The 20,134-nt window shown below is 34.7% G+C and overlaps 1 protein-coding gene across 4 annotated transcripts in view; it reads left to right on the top strand.

Annotated features, from left to right (window-relative positions):
* Adamts20 (ADAM metallopeptidase with thrombospondin type 1 motif 20) overlaps window positions 1-20,134 on the top strand; it is a 178,639-nt gene that overhangs the window by 138,793 nt on the left and 19,712 nt on the right. For all 4 annotated transcript variants that reach the window (XM_020153099.2, XM_020153106.2, XM_020153093.2 and 1 more), the window contains 8 exons: window positions 1,147-1,320; window positions 1,394-1,564; window positions 8,374-8,574; window positions 8,926-9,055; window positions 9,263-9,357; window positions 9,443-9,534; window positions 9,970-10,103; window positions 15,334-15,425. In XM_020153099.2, coding sequence (XP_020008688.2) covers window positions 1,147-1,320; window positions 1,394-1,564; window positions 8,374-8,574; window positions 8,926-9,055; window positions 9,263-9,357; window positions 9,443-9,534; window positions 9,970-10,103; window positions 15,334-15,425 — 1,089 coding nt within the window. The remainder of the gene's footprint in view (window positions 1-1,146; window positions 1,321-1,393; window positions 1,565-8,373; window positions 8,575-8,925; window positions 9,056-9,262; window positions 9,358-9,442; window positions 9,535-9,969; window positions 10,104-15,333; window positions 15,426-20,134) is intronic.

Genomic DNA, 20,134 nt, shown 5'->3' with positions numbered 1-20,134 from the left:
ATTAGTTCGTGAAGGCAGAGCTATTATGGCTGGTATTAATTCCCTTTAAAAAGAGACCCAAGACAACTGGTTTATTCCTTCCACCACGTAAGGACACAGTGAAAAGGTAATCTGTATGACTCAGACACCAGACACAGAGTCTGTGGCACCATGATCTTGAAATTTCCAGCCACCAGGATTGTGATAAACAAATTTTGATTGTTTATAAATCACCCAGGTTACCATGTTCTGCTACTGTAGCCTGAATGAACTAAGTACAGCAGTACCTCACGCACATGACTGCACCTCTCTGAGTCTCAGTGTCTTCAGTCATTGTTCCTCCTCATTCAGTTGATGTCAAGAATACATATACAGAGCTTGCTCTGTCTCAGCATAAGCGATCCTTCACCACTGGAGACTCTGTGGAGTCCCCACCAGCAAGAAATCCCCTTAGCTTTGGAAATCCTACCTTCTAGAACCATGAGTAGAACAAATGTTTATTCTTTATTTTTAAAAAAATAATAAGTACGTGGGAAGTCTTATGTGAAGTTTTATGAATAACACACATTTTTATTATACAGATAAGAAAAATGAGACCTGACAAGGCCATCTAAATTTACAATTTGCACAATGGTTCGCCAAACTTGTGTCCATTGAAATAATAATCATGACAAATTAGTAAACATTTGGGTCCTTAACAGGTTCAAAAATAGTAGCTACTGGAGGCACAAAGATAAATATAATACAATCTTGGAAGTTATTGTTTATTGAGAGATAATGTATACTGTGTAAGAATTTAAGTATCACTTAAAAGCAATTTAGTAGAATAGTTTATGATCGTGAGGTGATTTTTATAGATGTTAAATACATTTAAATCAAAAGAGAATTATCATTTGAGTGCAATGTAATAGAATACAATTTGCTTGTTATAGTTCCTGGAAAGTTAGAGGTATTTATGTAAAATATAGAAAATCTATTTATATATTTATATAGAAACTACAGACAAGACAATGGTAAAAATATTTACTGCATGCATTTTCTATCTAATGTGTGATATCAAGTGATGTTAAAAAGAAATTTGAAAACTGTAAAGGCTCTGTTATGCTCTTTTTATGTAATTTGATATTTGTTAGCTATATTGTTTGTCTCATTTGGGCTCCTTTGTAGTGCTCTGTGACCTGTGGCTCTGGAGTTCAGCAAAGAGATGTGTACTGCAGACTGAGAGGTGTTGGTCGGGTGGCTGAAGAAATGTGTGATCAGTCTACACGGCCTTATTTTCAGAGGCAATGCTGGCGTGAGGACTGTGTGAAGTACCAGTGGATGGCAGGAGAGTGGCTAGATGTGAGTACTGACAAGCAAACTTTCAGACAGTGCAGTTAAGAATGTGTTACTCATTTTGTTATTTCATTTCTAGTGTTCAACATCATGTAAGAAAAAAGACACGTATCGGCTTGTGAAGTGCATCGATGCAGAAAACATGCAAGTGAATGACAGTTTCTGTGATCATTTACCCAGACCTCTTTCAATCAAAAGGTGCAGGAACCCTCTCTGCAAGTATGTGGTGGTAACAGGAGACTCATCACAGGTAAGACAAAAACAAAAGCAAAAAAAAAGTCTAAGTTTGGTGGCTCATGCCTGTAATCCTTGGTATTCAGGAGGTAGAGTTTGGATGGTTAAGTTTGAGGTTAGCCTGGGCAAAAAGTTTGTGAGACCCTCTTTCAACAAATAGAGGGATACAGTGTCACATACCTGCCACCCCAGCTATGTGGGGAAGCACAAATAGGAAGTCCTGGCTGGCCCAGGCACTATGTGAGATGCTGACTCAAAAATAAACAATGCTAAAAGGGTTGGCAAAGTGGCTCAAGTTGTACAGCACCTGCCTTGCAAGTATGAGGTCCTGAGTTCCAACCCCAGTACCACTAAAAAAAAAGATGTTGAGAGAAATTTTGCTTTTGAATAAAACAGATGCATCTAAAGTTGACCCAGTTAAAAATGGCTCTAAAATATGAATGCAATTATGCATAGCAATCTAAGGGATGAAACCACTGAAAGCTGTATGGTACAGAGTACATGGCAACATGAATGCTAAACTGTAATGCAAGTCTGCTGACATTTGCATTTGTGCCAATTGTGAACCCAACCACCAGGAGCAGTTTGGATATCTGGCCCTGCATGGTTGTTCACTTTTTTAAAAATAGCTTTACTGAAGTACAATTGACAATCAGTTTCACATATTTCATGTGTACAGTTTAAGGTTTGACATAGATATCCATCCATAAAAACCAGTGCTCTGTTCAAAACAAAGAATATCTTCCAGCACCCCACAAAGTTTCCTTGTGCTTACTTTATAATACCTCTGCCTGTCCCCTTCCACCCCCAGGTAAGCTTACCTATTTTCTATTTTAGTGATATATCACTATGTGAGTTTGCATTTTCTAAGGTTTTATGTAAACAAAATCATATAGTATGTGCTGTTTTTGTTTGATGTGACATAAGTTCTGGGGGATTCAGTGAGTTTATAGAATGTATCAATGGTACTTTTCCTTTTTATTGTTAAATAACATTCCATTTGACTGTAGGAGTGATGGATGTCTTCTAGTTTATTAATCTTTTCTTCTCTGATGAACAATCTACCTTTAATCCCTATTATACTTTTCATCTTAGATATTGCAACATTCATCTTTAAAAGCTAGATTTCAGCTTTTTGTGTATGTAGCATTTTTTAAATTTTTTATTATTGTACTGAGGGTACAACAATAATATTTGACATTTACAAAAGTTCTTACAATGTATCATAGTTTAATATTTTCACACCCATTATCCAACTCTCCTCTGTCTCCCCCTTTTCCCTACCCTCTCTAACTTCTAACTGCTCAATTATTCTCTTATTCTATGAGACTGACTTTTTTTTTTTTTAGCTTCTACAAATGAGTGGAAAATGCAATATTTGTCTTTCTGTTCTTGGCTTATTTCATTTAATGTAATGTTCTCCTGTTCTCCAGTTCCATCCATGTTGTCACAAATGACAAGATTTTATGCTTTTACTATGGCTGAGTAATATTCCATTGTGGTAATTTACCACACTGTCTTTATCCATTGTCAGTAGTCACCTTCTTTGCTTCCATATCTTGTTTATGCTACTGTACTGCAATAAACATTTAGTGCAGTTATCTCTTTAAAAAAAACCCAATGTATCATAGTTGAATTCACTTCCTCCACCATTCTCCTTTATCCCCCTCCTCCATTCCTAGAACAGTTTCAACAGATCTCATTTTCCCATTTACATACATGTGTACATAATAATATTTCCACCATATTTATCCTCTTACACCCTTTCCCTTATATATATCTTCCATATCTCTACTTAACTTTTAAACATATAAAATATAGATATTAATAATTTCAATGTCCTTCTTTGGTAATTGTTTATTTTTTTAATTTGGTGGCACTGGGGTTTGAATTCAGAACTTCACCCTTGCTGGGCAGATGCTATCCCACTTGGGCCATGGCTCTAATTCATTTTCTGCTAATTGTAACATCCATGAATGCTAACAACTTAAAGAATTTTTAGCATATTAAATTTCTCTAGTCATCACCATGTTCTAATGCCATATCCATTAATTTTCACCTTCCCACTTGCCCCTCACCCCAAACAAACACTAACTACTTTATGTCTTTCTGGATTTGCTTGTTTTAGACATTCTGTATAAATGGAATCATATAGAGTATGTGGTATTTTGTGTCTGTCTTCTTTCATATATTATGTTATTTCTAAGGTTAATCCATGTTATAGCAGACATGAGTGATTCATTCCGTTTTATGACTGAATAATATTACATTACAAGGATATATTACATTTTATTTATTCATTTGTCAGTTGACAGACATTTGCATATGACTATTATAAATAACACTGCAAGGAACAGTTCTGTAAAAGATTTTATGTGCACATATGTTTTCAATTCTTTTAAACCTGCACCTCAGAGTAGAAATGCTGAGTATTATAACTCTGTTTAATTTTTTTTAGGCGCTGCCAAACAGTTTTTGAGAGTTGTGCCATTATTTTTCATTCTTATTAGCAATGTATGAGGGTTCCAATTTATCCACACCATCCTCAGCATTTTGTATGTCTCTTTTAGTATAGCCACCCAGGAGTATATGAAATGCTGTTGTATTGTGTGTTGGAATTGCATTTCTTTGATACTTAAATGGTAAGGATGTTGAGCATCTTTTTATATGCTTTTTGGCTATTTGTATATTAACTCTGAAGAGATATCTACTGAAATTCTTTGCCCATTTAAAAAAAACCAGGTGGTGTCTTTTTCTTTTTTTTTTCAAGATAAATGCAAAAGGTGTATTGCACCAAATGCCACAGAGAAATAGACCAAAATAATACATGAACAAGTTTTAAGAAAAAATTTCCACACATTGTCATTGGTATCCATTCAGCTGATCAAATACATAAAGTATTTCCAATTTCTCTTGATAGAATTTCAATATTAACAAATCCCAGAATCTTCTCCTTTTTAAATCACCACTTAAATTTAAGCATATTTCAATCTTACTTCCCAGATGTATGGTTTACCAAATTTTGACATTTAAAATTTAACATTCAGTGGTAGCTGCTTGATTTGGGCAAAAATTATGTTAATATAAACTATCCCCAAGTATAATAAAAAAACAAAGGGTTCACATTAACTAGGAGAAGCTGAAGACTCTTAATTTAATGGTAAAAGTGTACATGAACAGTATTTTCCCAAAGTTCATATTAGACATTTAAAAGAATTTGAAGATCATTTATATTCTGTTTGTACAACCAACTCTAGTGAGGAACCTGAAAAGCAGTTCTTTGTATATACTGAGTACCAGCTTTTATCAGTTACATAATTTGCAAACATTTTCTCCTATTCTGTAGGTTGCCTTTTTACCTTCCTGATAATTTCCTTTGATGCACAAATGTTTTTAATTTTGGCAAAGTCAAATTTATTGTGTTTTTTTATTGTTGTTATTTATGCATTAGTATCACATCTAAAAATTGTTGCTTATTTGTGATCAGCTATGTACCACAAAGATGTACACCTATGTTTTCTTCTAAGACTTTTACATTTTTAATTCATATATTTAGGACTTTTGAATTAATTTTGTGTGTGAGATGAAGTCAGCATCAAGTTTCACCCTATTGCATATGGCTCTCCTGTTGTCCTAGTGCATTTGTGAAGATTCTTCCTTGAATTATTTTGGCATCCTTGTTGAAAGTCAATTATCCACAATGTATTGATTTACTTCTGACTCTCCCTTATCTAAATGCCTATCCATATGTAATCACCACATACTCTGGTTACCGTATTGTGTAAAGAGTTAGGAAGTTAGGAAGTAGTTGATCAACTTTTTCCTTCCTTCCCAAGATTGTTTGGCTATTCTGAGTCTCCATTTCTTTTTGAATTTTTAGACCAGCTTGTCAAATTATGAATAAAATTCAGTTCAGATTTTGTTAGGAATTGCAATGGATTTTAGTTTGGGGAATATTGCTATCATAATAATATGATCTGCCATTTCATGAGCATAGGTTACCTTTCCATTTATTTAGGTCTTTTTATTTAATTTCTTTCAATGGTGTTTTGTAGTTTTCCATATACTTCTTTTGTTAGATTTATTCCTATTTTATTATTTTTATGCTCCTTTGATGTGGACTTCTCTTAAATTTCATTGTTCATTTATCTTTTGCTAGTGTAGAGAAATACTACTGATTTTTGTATATTGAACATGTTTATTGGATCCAAATTTCATGTGTGTGTTGTTGGGTTTTCTATAGATAACATTGTGTCATCTGAAAATTTGGATGCCTTTTATTACTTTTCCTTGCCTAATTTTCCTGGGTAGAAACTTTAGAACAACATCAAATAGAAGTGGGTAAAAACAGGCATCCTGGACTTGTTTTTGCCCTTTGTCGGAAAGTTTTCAGTTTTGCTATTAACCATGTTAATGGGGGTTTTTGTTTTGGTTTGGAGGGTTTTATTATGTTGTCTTTGGAGACTCTATCAGATTGAGGAAATAGTCTTCTATTTCTAGCTTGCTTAGGGTTATTATGAACATGCATTGATTTTTTTCAAATACCTTTCTCTTCTATATTTTGGTGGACTTTTGAAAGGGTTGGTGCTAATTCTTTAAACATTTAGACCCAGGCCTTTATTCTAGTGAAGATTATATTATAAATTCAATCTCTCTATTTGTAATAAATCTATTCAGATTTTCCCTCTTCCTCAAAGTTTGCTGTTTGTTATTATTTGTTTAGTGAATTTTCTGAAGCAATGTTGAGTCTGTATTTTTTGTCATATATGGTAACTGAAGTCTCTGCTTAGTTTATTTGTCAGATTAAAAAATGGACAGTGATTTCCTGGGCTGGCAGAGTAGCTCAAGTGGTAGAGTGACTCCCTAGAAGTACAACAGCCTGAGTTCAACCCCTAGTACCAAAACAAAAAGCCATTTTCTTAAATATCTGGAATCAATCAATAATCCCCCAGCCTTTGTGCCAGGAGTGTGGGGTGTGTGTGTGTGTGTGTGTACCTTCAACACCCAACCACGCAAGTTGACAACTCTTCCTTGACCTTAACTTCCTGCTTCTGCAGAGCCTTTAATGCCAGATCATGCAGAACTCCTTGATATACCTCTACATATATCCATCCCTGTCTACATTCCTACTAATATATTAGAGTTTTTAAAAGTTCCTTTAGACATTTAACTTCTCATCTTTTTTCTTTCAAACTTTTTGGCTTGTATTTTTGCTCTAGCTGTTATCTACCACAAATAACAGCTGTTATCTATCACAAACAACAGCAAAATTAAATAATGGCTTCAATTGTGTTGAACAAATGCCCCTAAGTTTGAGTCAAATAAAGACAACCTTACCAGTGATGTCTTCCAGAAAACCACTGAACTGTTCAAGTAGTGACAGTTCTTTGGAAATGTGGCTTTTTACAATGTCTAAACCTATTTCTTCCCCTTCCAGTTAAGTGCAGGACTATTGCTTTTCAAGACTCCCAGAGAGCTGTAAAGGAAGGGAAAAGTTAAGATACCACAAAGCTTACTATTCTTATGGAGATTTACCCATGGTTCTTAAATAAGTGTCCCCTAGTGCTAAAAATCTTGTTAACTTCTGAAGTTCTAAAACTTGAACTGAATAACCAACTCTTCTGGTTTTCTTATAACTTTTATAGAGGAGAAAATTTTTAGATTTCTTTACTCTGCTGTTTTCACTCATTTAACCCCTCAGGATATGTTTTGATTAATGAGTTTTTCTCTTCAGTATGTCTCATTTTTAATGCTTCTCTGCATCCTAGATACTTTATTGCATGTTGGACATAATGAATTTTTTCCTTTTTGGTTACTGGATTTATTTTATTCCTGAGCATATATTTTTGACTTTCTATAGGACACAGTTATTTTTCTGTCTTGCTCTTAAGACTTGTTAGGCAACCAATTCATGGCTTAATTGAAGGCTAATTATCCCCCTGTACTCTGACAAGAACTTTTTGAGTACTCTACCTGTTGTCCCATGCCTATAAGGGTTTGTAGTCTGGTTGGGGAAATGAGCACTGTACTTAGTCCTCTGTGAGCCCAGACACAGTAACCTCTATGCCTTGAAGTCCAGCTACAGTAACCTTTTGAGTTTGGTTCATCCTCTGGCTTTGGGTAGTATCTGTACATGTACACTGAGAATCTGCCATCTTCCTTATGCCAGAACCTAGAAACTGTCAAAGCAGTAGCCTGGAGCAATTGTAGAATCACTATGTTTGTTTCCCATATCCTAGGGATAGGTCTTCTTTTGTGCTTCTTGTTGAGTGCCTTAAAAGCCACCATTTAATATAGTTTGTCCAGGTGTTTTGGTTTGTTTGAGGTTAAAAGTTAAATCCATTCATTACTACTTTATTTTTGGCTAGAAGCAGAAGTCTACTTGCCCATTTTTTTGTCATTTGGTTTTAGTTTAAATCTAAATCATGTACCTATTTAAATCAAGTAATATTAGACTTCATAATATATGTATTAATGTTATGTTTCACATAAGACTCCATGATATGTTTTATTTCTCCAAAGTTGTGTCTTTTGGGACACATTCATGCATTTAAGATATTCCTATTGTATTATGGGGGAAAAAACTCCATAGGCTCTACTGATACAAAATCCATCTTGAATCTGGGTCTTTGCTGCTTTTTGGCACAATTCTGGGAAAGTTGCCTAAATGTCTTTGAAGCTTTGCTTACTCATCTGTAAGTAAGGCTAATTAAAAGGGATTGTTGTGGAGATGATGTATCATAGTATATATTAAGCAGCTAATAAATACTAGGCTTTGGTTCAGTTTCAGGACATCTTATCTCCTTGTAATTGTGTGTTTTTCAGTGTGCAGGTAACTGTGGACTTAGTTACCCACAAAGGATTACATACTGTATTGGGATCCAGTCTACTAAGAAACATAAGCTCCATCAGTTTTGGCCTATAGAATATCGACAATGCCCTGTGCTGCCTTCTCCTCAGACTTACAAATGCAGTACTAGAAGCTGTTTGCAAGTGGCCACTTGGAAAGTTGGGAAATGGAGCCAGGTCTGTGTATAGTCATGAATTTAAAGCCTTTTGAATAAGACTCTGTGGGTAGAATACCTGGTAATCTACATGTCTAATTATCTAATTATCATTTGCAAAGGTTCTTATAATGTATCAAATGTATCAAATATATCATACTAATTATCTAATTATCAAAGTTGTACAAATAACTGATAAACTAGTTTTTAGATGATAGGGTACTAGATAACTTTGATAGTTCTAGCTTTTATTGACCCTCAATTTGTTTGGAAAGGGACCTAGTCTGAGAGAAGGAAGCATGGATTTACTGTACTATTAATTTACTTTATAATTTAGTATATATTTTACCTTCAAATTTTACTGTGTTCACAGTGCTCAGTGACTTGTGGAACTGGGATAATGGAGAGAAGAGTAGAATGCATGCTTGAAAATGGTTGGCCCAGTGACCTGTGTTTAAAGCATTTAAAACCAGATGCTCAAAAGAAATGCTATGGCAATGACTGTAAGTAAAATACTTCAAAAATCTACCTAGAATCTAAGTGTTCCTAAGAAGTGCTGGCTAAAATGTGAAATAAATATATTTAATAGTCATACCCTCCACAACAGGAAGTGTCAGTTCTTCAGAGTATAGTGATAGTCCCATGATCAAGTTCATACTGTGTTTATAATTTCCTCAGTGTTAATGTGTCCTGTTAATTTGTCTTTGAAGGTAAATCATTTACCACCTGCAAAGAAATCCAAGTTAAAAACAACATTACCAAGGATGGTGACTATTACCTTAACATTAAGGGAAGAATAATAAAGGTATTATGAGAAAGTTTCTAATTGATTTTCACATTGGTCATTGACTTTGGAAAAAGTTTTCTAGATGTTTGCATTTTTCCTTTAGATTCATTGTGCAGGCATGCACTTGGAGAACCCCAAGGAATACTTATCATTGGTCAAAGGTGAAGACAACTTTTCTGAAGTGTATGGCCTTAGGTATGAGTTGTGTTTTGTCCTGTCCAAAAATGTTCTAGCCATCAGTGTGATTCATGAATAGAGCTCACATATGGGACAAATAATTTAGAAGGAAGTAGGCTATTAGGACCTAAGCCATCTGTTGTCCTTGCCTATTTAATAATAAAGACTTGACCGTTAACTTATGACCACAGAGAGATGGACTTAAAATGTGAGTGAAGGTGGGACAATTGAGAAGTGACAAGTTTTAGACATGTATATCTTCACAGAAACCAAATTAATTCTAGTAACAAAAGGTGGAGAATTTAATTTGAATCATTTTTCTACAAATTGTCCTTCGATTTCTCATTAAAAATTTTGTAAGTTAATTTTGATTAATTTTTATTTCTTCCATTTAACTCGTTAACAGTATGATATTAAATAACAGGAGTAAAAAAAAATTCATTGTTGTTCTAGACTACAAAATCCATATGAATGCCCTTTTAATGGAAGCAGGAAGCAAGACTGTAAGTGTAAAAATGACTACCTAGCTGCTGGATACACTGCTTTCCACAAAATAAGAATTGATGTCACCTCCATGCAAATTAAAAGTAAGTACTAAATTTCTGTCTTTAAAAAGTAATGTCTCTCTTTGATAATGAAAAGTCTAGTGATATACTGGTATATATGAGTGTAGAGAGGGACCTAGCATTGGGTTACAATTATTTAACTTTTTAAAATGTTACTTGTAAGCCGTTTATTGACAGAACCTGGGTGACCAAAGCCGTAAAAAGAATGGGGGGAGACTACTGAGTCCTGCTCAATAGCCACTTTAATAAAGCATCCTTTGCTTTTATAAACTCCTTTTACACAGGGAGCAGTTGGTCAGAAAAAGCATGCCAAGTATTACATGTCTTACATTACAGGGAAGCACAGTTAAAATTAACTCTTTGTTATGTCTCCTTTAAAACCAGAACAGAGAAGCAGAAGCACACGGTCAGCATAACTTTCTTATTTACATCTCAAAGACACGAAGCCATCTGGGAACCTTGAATACTGTTTTTCTGGACGTCTGGCTTTCTCACAAGGCCAGATACCAACTCACACAGGCACAGTCTGATCTGGGACTTTTGCCTCAGTTCCTTGGAGTTTTCTCACAAGGCCAAATGCCAACTCACACAGACACAGTCTTGTTCCAAGGCCTTTGCCTCAGTTCCTTGGAGCTTTCTCACAAGGCCAGATGCCGACTCACACAGGCAAGGTCCCACTGCTGGCTCTGACAGTTACTAGCTACATACTTTCTCTGAAATAATATACATCATGGGGACCCTTAATTGAAATGTAATGATAGTGATAGTCATAAGTTACTGCCCTTCCAAGCTAAAACCTCTACTTAGAAATCCCTGATTACATTAAAGACAAAGAAATTAATATCTTCAGCACACTTATGTAAGCTTTTTATGGGGTTTATACTTATAATTAACATAAGTTACAAATTAGAATTGAGCAAGTTTTTTTTTTCCATGCACTAACTTGGACTTAGAAAAAAAACTTACATTAGTTAAGACAGATGCTGTATCACAAGGTTACAAGTGATGAAATTAGGATGAATATATGGAACTTAAGTGACTTGTCCTAATTTATAGTAACTGGCATTGAAAGGAAATAAAGTTCTAATCATAGACCCAATGTCATGGATCATACTATCTTTCCAGGAAATATTTTATAATATGGTCAAATCAAAACATATTTATGGAACCTAATTACACTGGGTATAATGCAGCCTGCCATATTGAAAGTTATATATCTGAATGAAAAGGCAAAGACTTCATTTCAGAAATCAGACCTTATCTCAATCCTCATTATATCACTGGTGCCTAGCACAGTATGTGAGTCCTTCCTTCCTTCCTTCTTTCCCTCCATCCCTTTCTCCCTCCTTCCTTCCTTACCCCATTCTTTTCCCCTCTTTTTGTTTTTTGTTTTTAGTTTCTTTGAAATGGTTTTCTCCAAGCTGGCCTGGAACTCACTTTGTAGCCCAGGATGGTTTCAAACTGGTGATTCTCTTGCCTCCACCTCCCAAGTGCTTGGATCATGGGTATCTGATACCATGCCCCAAAATTCTTGGTTTTCCTCTTGCATAATTCAGTGGCAGCATTTGACTTCTAAGACACCACACTATCATAGATTTGTGGCTTTTAAACCAGTCTTTCTCTTATCTTTCTCACTGTTTCTCAACTTAACTAGTGGCTCTCCATCTTCCATGTCATTGAATGTTAGAGTTTTAAGACTCATTCATCCCCTTAATAAGTATTAAATTTATAGACTTCAGATACCATGTATTGAATGACAATCTCATGATGCAAAAATGTACATCTCCAAGATTCCCTCATTGTCCTAACAGTTCCAATATAGCTCAAAAGACCAAGTTTAATATCTCTTCGGAGGCTCAAGGCAAACTTGTAGTAGTGAGCCCCTGTAAAATCAAAAAGAATGGCCATGCTTCCAAGACACAATGGCATAGAGTAAACATTCCCATCCCAACAGGGAGGAGTAGGAGACTGCAAGGAAGTATCAGACCAAAATAAAAACAAAACCCAGTAGGGCAAACATTAACTCTTTTATTTAGCTCCATGTTCAACAGTCTCTAAGGCACCTGGTTATAGGATGTAAGCTTCCAAGATCTTAGGCAGTCCCTTCCCTTACACTTGCCCTTTGCAGTCCACATGGCCTTTCTCCTAGGGTGGCTCAGCTCACCACCTGCAATGTTCCTGGCATGTCCAACTTCCAGGAGTCTCTATGGAATTTTTGGATTAGCACTTAGCTTCACACATTGAAGTGGGCTGTCTGCAGGATTCCATTTCCATCACACGTTGTCTATCCTCCTAGGCCTTACTTTGAAATCTGGGTTGAAGCATCCATGATCCATACTTCTTACATTCCATATGTCTACAAAGCCATCATCACATGAATGATGTCAAGGTGATTCCAGTTTATGCAGCTCCTTGGATCCTGGCTGCCATTGTCTCGGAATGACTGATTACTGAATACTGGGAAACACTTTTTGTAGGCATCCCTGTGCAATCAGGGTACCGGGAGCTCTTAAGTTTTTCAAATGAGTTAAACCTTCACACCCCTGATCCTGCAATGGTCAGGTCCACCCAATTCCTGAGATGCCCTCAAGGCATCTTTCCTATTGTCCTTATGAAAGGTACTTGATTTCTTTTTAATGTCCATAGTCTCTTTAACAACCATGCTCTCTCCTTGTCCCCAACTTTGAGTACATGTTTTTTCTAGCCAAAGTGCACATTTTTAGATCTTTTCAGTCTGCTTTTTTTGGCTTCTAATTCTCACTATAGATGTGGCTAAAAGCAACCAGAAATAATCATGTCACAGCCTGAAAACCATACTATCTTGAAATTCCTTCCACCACCAAATTAGCCCAATACTTTTAAATTAAGCATCATTCAAAGTCTCAGGGCACAGAAAAAAATGTAGACAAATTCTTTGCCCCAATAGGATATGAATGACTACTAGCCCAATTCCCAATTTCCATCTGAAAACTTATGAGCAATATTTACTATCCCATTTCTATCAGCATTTTGGTTTTCTGAGCTCCACAAGAATCCTCCAATAAGCTCTGCTTACAGCATCCTAAGCTTTTTCTAGCCTATTTTTGCAAACTCTTCCAAATTCCTGCTATATAGGTTTTATGCTTTTGTATTGATGTTAAATATTAAATAGTTTGTATATAAATATAAACTTTTATTTGCATTAAAAAAAAAAACAAATTCCTGCTATAAACCAGTGCCAAAGATTTAAGAACCACATTGTCAGGTAGTCATGGCAATGACCCCCCCCCTTCTCTGGTGCCATTTTTCTGTTAGTTACTTTCCTCATCACTGTGACAAAATATTGACATAATGACTCAAAGTGAGGAATTACTTATTTGGGCTCATGGCTTGAGAGGATTAAGTTTGAGGTTGCTTGACTGGTCCCATGTGCTTGGGAAGAACATCAGAAAAGCAAGGAAGATTCCCACCTCATGATGGACAGGAAGCAGAGAGAGCAGTAACAGGAAAGGTACAGGGTTCAGGACATGTCTTCAAGGACTTATTTCCTTCAGGTAGACCTCATCTCCCAAAGTTTCCAGAACCTCCCAAAATAACATCAGCAGCTGGGGACCAAGGGTTCAACACATGAGACTGTAAGGGACATTTCACATTCAAACCATAGCAGGATTGTTATCCCTGTGGATAAAGAGAGACTACTCTATACAATTAAATCTTATCTTGTTAGCCAAAGGAGCTGTTGGAGTAAACGTATAAGCAGGTATTGGAACAGACTTGGATGGAGGGAGTTACATCCATGAAAGCAATTAGGAAAATAATGTAGTAATTCAGATAGAAAGTAATAATTGCCCAAGTTAGGGCATAGGTCAGGATAGAAGACTATTTGAGGAATATGAAGAGAGTTGGTTCTATAAGATTTCCTGACAGAAAGATTGTGGAAATTCGTGACATGGAGTATTTAGAAAGTTTTTGAAAATATCCAAGTGGAAGGTTGTAGAGTACAATAAGATGGAAAACAAAGCAGGGGACATAAATTTGTAGAAACAGATAATGAATTTAGCTTGGAAATATCTGTGACCAAGTAATGATGCCCATTGATAGATTTCCTAGACCTTATCGTAGTCAAATGAACTAGATAAATACTTAAGAGTCATCACTGTGTAACAGTTGATGAAACTGATGCTATTTATGGGTCATTAAGCCTTTGAAGAGATAGCAAGGATACTTTGAAAGTTGTCTCTGCCCCACCCTAACCACTAAGTGCCATGAATAAGCAGTGGCAAACAGACAAATATTTAACACCCAAATATCCAGGAAAAATTCTGACTTGTAGTGTTTGTCAATTTCCATGACATAAACATTACCACCATGGCTACTTATAAGCTGTCACTATGATCCTGTTATTCATGAAGTTGGGAAGAGATGCTCTCACTGTTTGGTGCTACCTTGCTCTGGCAAAGCATAGAAGATCTCCTAGGTTTGGAAATTGTCCTTGTAGGTAAAATACACATTTTCAGAAATGCTACCTTCAGGAATTGCATCCTGGTATCATCTTATATGAGGCAGTAGTCTTACTATCTCAAAAGCTGTTGAAGCAGGGGCAATAGTAATTATGTGAATAATTTGTTTGGAATATTATTGAAGTGATTCAAGGTTGAATAAGTGATTGGAACTGCTAACGTTTAGGATTCCTTCCAAATATATTTGATCCAATAATTATATTGTTGATACCTTGTGTAGACTCTCTTATACTATTGCCTATCAGTAAATTTTGGTAACAATCTTGGAAAAAGTAAGAAGAAAGGAATAATGCAATGCAACAACATGTGAAATCAAGCAGCACACATTTTAGCTTTGTGTTTATGAATTACCCAGGTGAATTGATATTTATGCAGCTCATGAGAACTCAAATTGCTTTGGCATAATTTATCTATTGTTAATCTTTTTTTCCTTTGGTGATTTTGTTCCTGACGCCACTTAGGTAATCCCTATGGCATAAGATAATATAATATTTATTTAGTTTGTACATGTTTTAATTATAGATCTGTCTGCCATTTTTAGAGTAATTTAGAGATGAACACTTTTGTATTAAAGAGAATTTATTCATTAAGAGACTGTTCTAGGTTTTGTCCTATAATTGGGACAATATTTCTGCTTACATTTTGAATTAACTGTGTAAATAAATTTAAGACAATAATATGAAAATGCTTATTTGACAATAAATATTTCATTATTCTCTCAATGTTAAGGAGTCTCATTTGTTATTTTCTAGCAATGGACCTTCTTTATTCTCAGACAATATTTGGAAAAGCAGTTCCATTTGCCACAGCTGGAGATTGCTATAGTGCTGCTAGATGTCCACAGGTATTTCATACTTATTTGATTGTTTTTCCTTCACTATGAAAAAATGTTCATTGTCTTGATCAAAGTATTACAAGAAAATAGATATGTAAAGCTTCCCCTATGAACTCTATATCAAAGACTATAAATTTTAGGAAATATCGTTAACAATATTGGGTTTTCTTGAAAGAATATAAATTGTTCCAATCCTGTTTCTCCCTTGATGATACCTCATCATTTTGAATCTTTCCACTTAACCCACAGAAGTGGGTGGATATTTACTAAAAGGTAAAGGAACAGATCATAGACATGTGACTTTTATATACTTCTGCTGTCATCAGTTATATTAGCTGTATGGGTCTGTGATATTCTTTTTATGGACAAATGTCCACCAGAAGTCTGTATATAAAGATATGGTCGCCAGGGGTCCATATGAGGAGGTGCTGAGCTGTGGGAGGTGGAGTCTATGGGGAGGTCCTTAGGTCATTGGGGTCATGCCCGTGCAAGGGATTGTGAATCCTACTGTTTTGCTCTGTTCTTGGCTATGATGTGAGCACTTGCTCTAACACACACCTTGGCCATGATGTGTATCAAAACCAAATTCCCAAACAAATGAGAACACCCAGTATTGGACTGAACATCCAAAACTGTGAGCCAAAATAAACCTTCTCTTTAGAAAGTTAATAGCCTCAGATACTTCATTGTAGAAATGTGAAACTGATTAATATACACTTCCAAAATTATATTCTCTTATCTATGAAATGTACAGAGGGTACATTTCTATGTTTTTAATCCCTTAATTCTAGTGTTTCCCTCACATACTTTTTCATGTCATTTATGTGACTTCTAGAGTGTACATTTTATTATCTCATTTTTGATAAGAGATTTTATATAGTCCATGCAGATAACAGTTGTATAATAAGGTGGAGAATTGTAAACTAAGTGAAAATAACAGTTTTGTGCAGATTTATAGCTAACTGAACATATGAATCAAATGTAATATCCAAGAGGTATAGTAATAAAAATGTTAGATTTTGAAGAGAAGTTTTTAGTGGTTTTCTAAAGCCCTATAGTGTTGGAATTTCCCATTCACGATTTTATCATATGGCATAAAATATATGTTTATATTAGGATCATAAGAGATAGTCTATATTGTAGAAGACAAGAGAGATAACAGGCATAAAATCACAGGCTGAAATACATTAAAAAAAACTGGAATAAATACAGAAATGTTAACTTAGGTCCAGAAACTCAAATAAAACCTAGAAATGTTATATGAAAGAGACTTCAGTATTTTATTTAATCATCATGAGTTCAATATGATTCAGAGAATAGAGTGACTTATAGGCAACCTAATGTAATCCTAAAACACCAGAACACAATATTGAGCCTGTAAGATTTATTTGTAACTGACACTGGAGTATCATACTTATATTTAAGTATCTATCTGTAACAGATAATTTTTAATCTATCAGGGTGTAGGAATTGGTCACAAGGAAAAAAGGGAGAGTTTTAATAATTCTACACAAGGAGACTTAAAAAGGTAGTCAGTAAGGCATCGGAAGTTATAATAGCTAAGTTTAAATATTTAAAGAGCTACTATGAAAGAGGAGGAGTGCAAGTGTGTTACTCCAGGAAAAATTATTATGGCAGCAGATTCCAGCTCAACATAAATAAGGCTTGGATAAGGAGAATTGTCCTGTAAAAAGAATCCCAAATCTGGGGCCCAAATAAATCATCAATTTTTGTCCATATTTTAAGCTTGATCTTGTATCCTGCAATCCTGCTGAATTTATTTATTACTTGTGGTATCTTTTTAGTATATTCCTAATGCTTTAATAAAACCATGATGATGTCATCTGTGAATCAAAATGCTTTTACTCCTTCCTTTTTAATCTGGGTATCTTTTGATTTTTTTGTCTTGCCTCATTGTTCTGACTATCTCTGTCAGTGCAGTGTTAAATATAAGGCAAGAATGAATGTCTTTATGTTCCAAGTCTAAATGAAAAACGTTCAGTTCTTCCTCATTAAGCGTGTAAGATGCCCTTAATGAGGTTTAAGGAAGTGCCCTTTTATTTCTAGTTTAAGTGTTGTTATCATACAAGGTGTTGGATATTACCTGCCTAATGCTTCTTCTGCATATATTGAGGTGATCATGTGATTTTTGTCTATTATTGTATTGATAAGAGTATAATATACTGATTGACTTTCGTATTGAAACAAACTTACATTCTGTGATTAAGTCCCATTTGGTCATGGTGTATAACTTTTTTAGATGTTGCTAGATTTTAGTTTGTAACATTTTGTTGAGAACTTTTCATTTAAATTCATAAGAGTTAATGTTCTACCATTTTTTCTCTTGTGATGCTTTGGTTTGAGTGTTGTGGAACTATTAGCCTCAGAGAATAAATTGGGAAGTATTTTTGCTTTTCTACTTTTGGAAGCAGTTTGTGAAGAATTTCTTCCTTAAATATTTTGTAGCCTTCACCAACAAAGCCATCTGATCCTGGAGTCTTCTTTGTGAAATGTTTTTTAGCCATAGCAGCTAAATGTCTTTATTCATTATAGATCAATTTGGATTTCCTAGTTCTTTTTAAATCAGTTTTGGAGTTTATATCCTTTTAGAAATTCTTCCATTTCACCTGTTATCTAATTGGTTGTAATACATTGGTCCTGGTGTTCCTTTGTATCCCTGCATATTTTTATAAGGTTACTAAGTCTCGACCCCTCTTTCATCCCTGACTTCAGTAATTTGAATTTCTCTTTCTCTCCTCTCCTCTCATCTTCTCTCTCTCTCTTTCTCTCTTGATTTGGTGGATCTAGCTAAAGGTTGCTTAGTTTTGTTCTTTTCAGAAAACCAACTTTTGGATTTATTAATTTTATCTATGTCACAAATTTTCTACTCTACTTTTTATTATTTATTTCCTTCTGCTTGCCTTAGATTTGATTTGCTCTTTTTCTAGTGCCTTAATGTGAAAAGTTAAATTATTGATTTGAGATTTTCTTCTTTTAATATATGCATTTATAGCTATAAATTTCCTTTTAATGAATTTTTATTAGGATATATTTGTTATACAGGGTAGGGATTCACAGTGACAATTCTGATTAGACATATTTTGCATTAGTTACATTGCTCCCATTGTCTCTTCTCATTTCCTTTTAAGCACTTCTGCTGCACTCAGGACTTTTATGTTACAAGTTTATTTTCATGTATCCTAAGGTAGTTTCTATTATTGCTGTGGAAGTCTTCCTTAAGTCATTGATTATTTAAGAGTATGGTGTTTAATTTCCAAATATTTGTGAATTTCTCAAATTTTCTTCTATTTTTGATTTCTATTTTCCTTCTACTGTGGTTGGGAAACGTACTCTGTATTATTTCAATCCATTTGAATTTATCAAGGCTAGTTTTATGGTGCAGCCTATGGTTTATCCTGATGAATGTTCATAGCATGCTTGGAAAGAATGCCTGCCCTGGTGGATGAAGAGTTTTAAAGGCTACAGGCCTTACAGGTTTAGAATGTTGTTCATCTCTTCTTTTCCTTGTTGATCTTCTGCTTAATTGTTCTGTCCACTGAAACTCTATAAGTATTGTCTTGAGATTGTCTGTTTCTCCATTTGATATCATTTCATGGGCTTTGTTTTGTTTCATTTACTTTGGGGTTTTATTACACATAATTATATGTTCACACATAACTTCATAAGAGACTGACCCTTATATCAGGATATGATTTTCCCCTTCTGTCTGCAATTACCTTTTTGTTTCTTTTAAAATTTAATTTATCTGATGTTAGTGTGGCCACTCCAGCTTTCTTAGAGTTGCTGTTTACCTAGTATATATGTTTTCATATCTTTACTTTCAGCTTATATCTTTGGAGCTTAAGAGTGTCTCCTACAGTGTATTTTGCTGGGTTTCTGCCTTTTGATTAGATTTTTAGTGTTATTGATATGCCTAGATTTATGTTCACTATTTTATTTTCTATATGTTCTTTTCTCTATAGCTCATGTTGCCTGTGTTCCACTGTTTCTCCTTTATGCTTTCTTTTTTATTCAGTGAATGTTTTCTATTGTAACATTTAGTTTCATTAATTTTTTCATTATTTCTTAAAGTTGCTTTTATTAAGTGGTTGTTCTAGGTCTACAATATACGTTAACATCAGATCCACTACAGATTCATACTACTGACTGTTTCTATACATCCAGTGACATACAGAAACAGTTCTTCTATGTGCAGTTGTCTTTCAACATCAGTGGGGGACCGGTTCCAGAACAGCTCATAGAAACCAAAATCCACAGTGTAAAATTTGCATCTGACATGTGAATATCCATCCTCCCATAGACTTTTAAATCATCCCTACATCACATATAATACTTAATACAATGTACATGCTTTGTAAATACTTATCATACTGTATTGTTTAGGGGATAATGTTATGATTTTAAAAAGCCTGTACATGTTCAGAAAAGGCAAAGTTATTTTTCAAATAGTTTTGATCCATGGATGAAGAACTCATGGATAAAGAAGGTCCAATTACATGCACTATTTTTTTCTCTTTTCTGGCTATATTCACTACCAAAAACTGCAACAAACTTACAGTATTTTGTTACATTATTTCCTTGTATAATTTTTCTTTTAGAGGATATGAGAAAAGAAATGAGATGAGCTATATACTCATAGTTTATTATATGAACCTTATAATTTAGAAATTATGTTCTCTATTTCTTCCTGTAGATTT

Source organism: Castor canadensis, chromosome 8 (assembly GCF_047511655.1).
Source record: "Castor canadensis chromosome 8, mCasCan1.hap1v2, whole genome shotgun sequence".
Classification (NCBI taxonomy): domain Eukaryota; kingdom Metazoa; phylum Chordata; class Mammalia; order Rodentia; family Castoridae; genus Castor; species Castor canadensis.
Note: the sequence above shows the minus strand (reverse complement) of the source record. Positions and strands in the feature narration are given on the sequence as shown.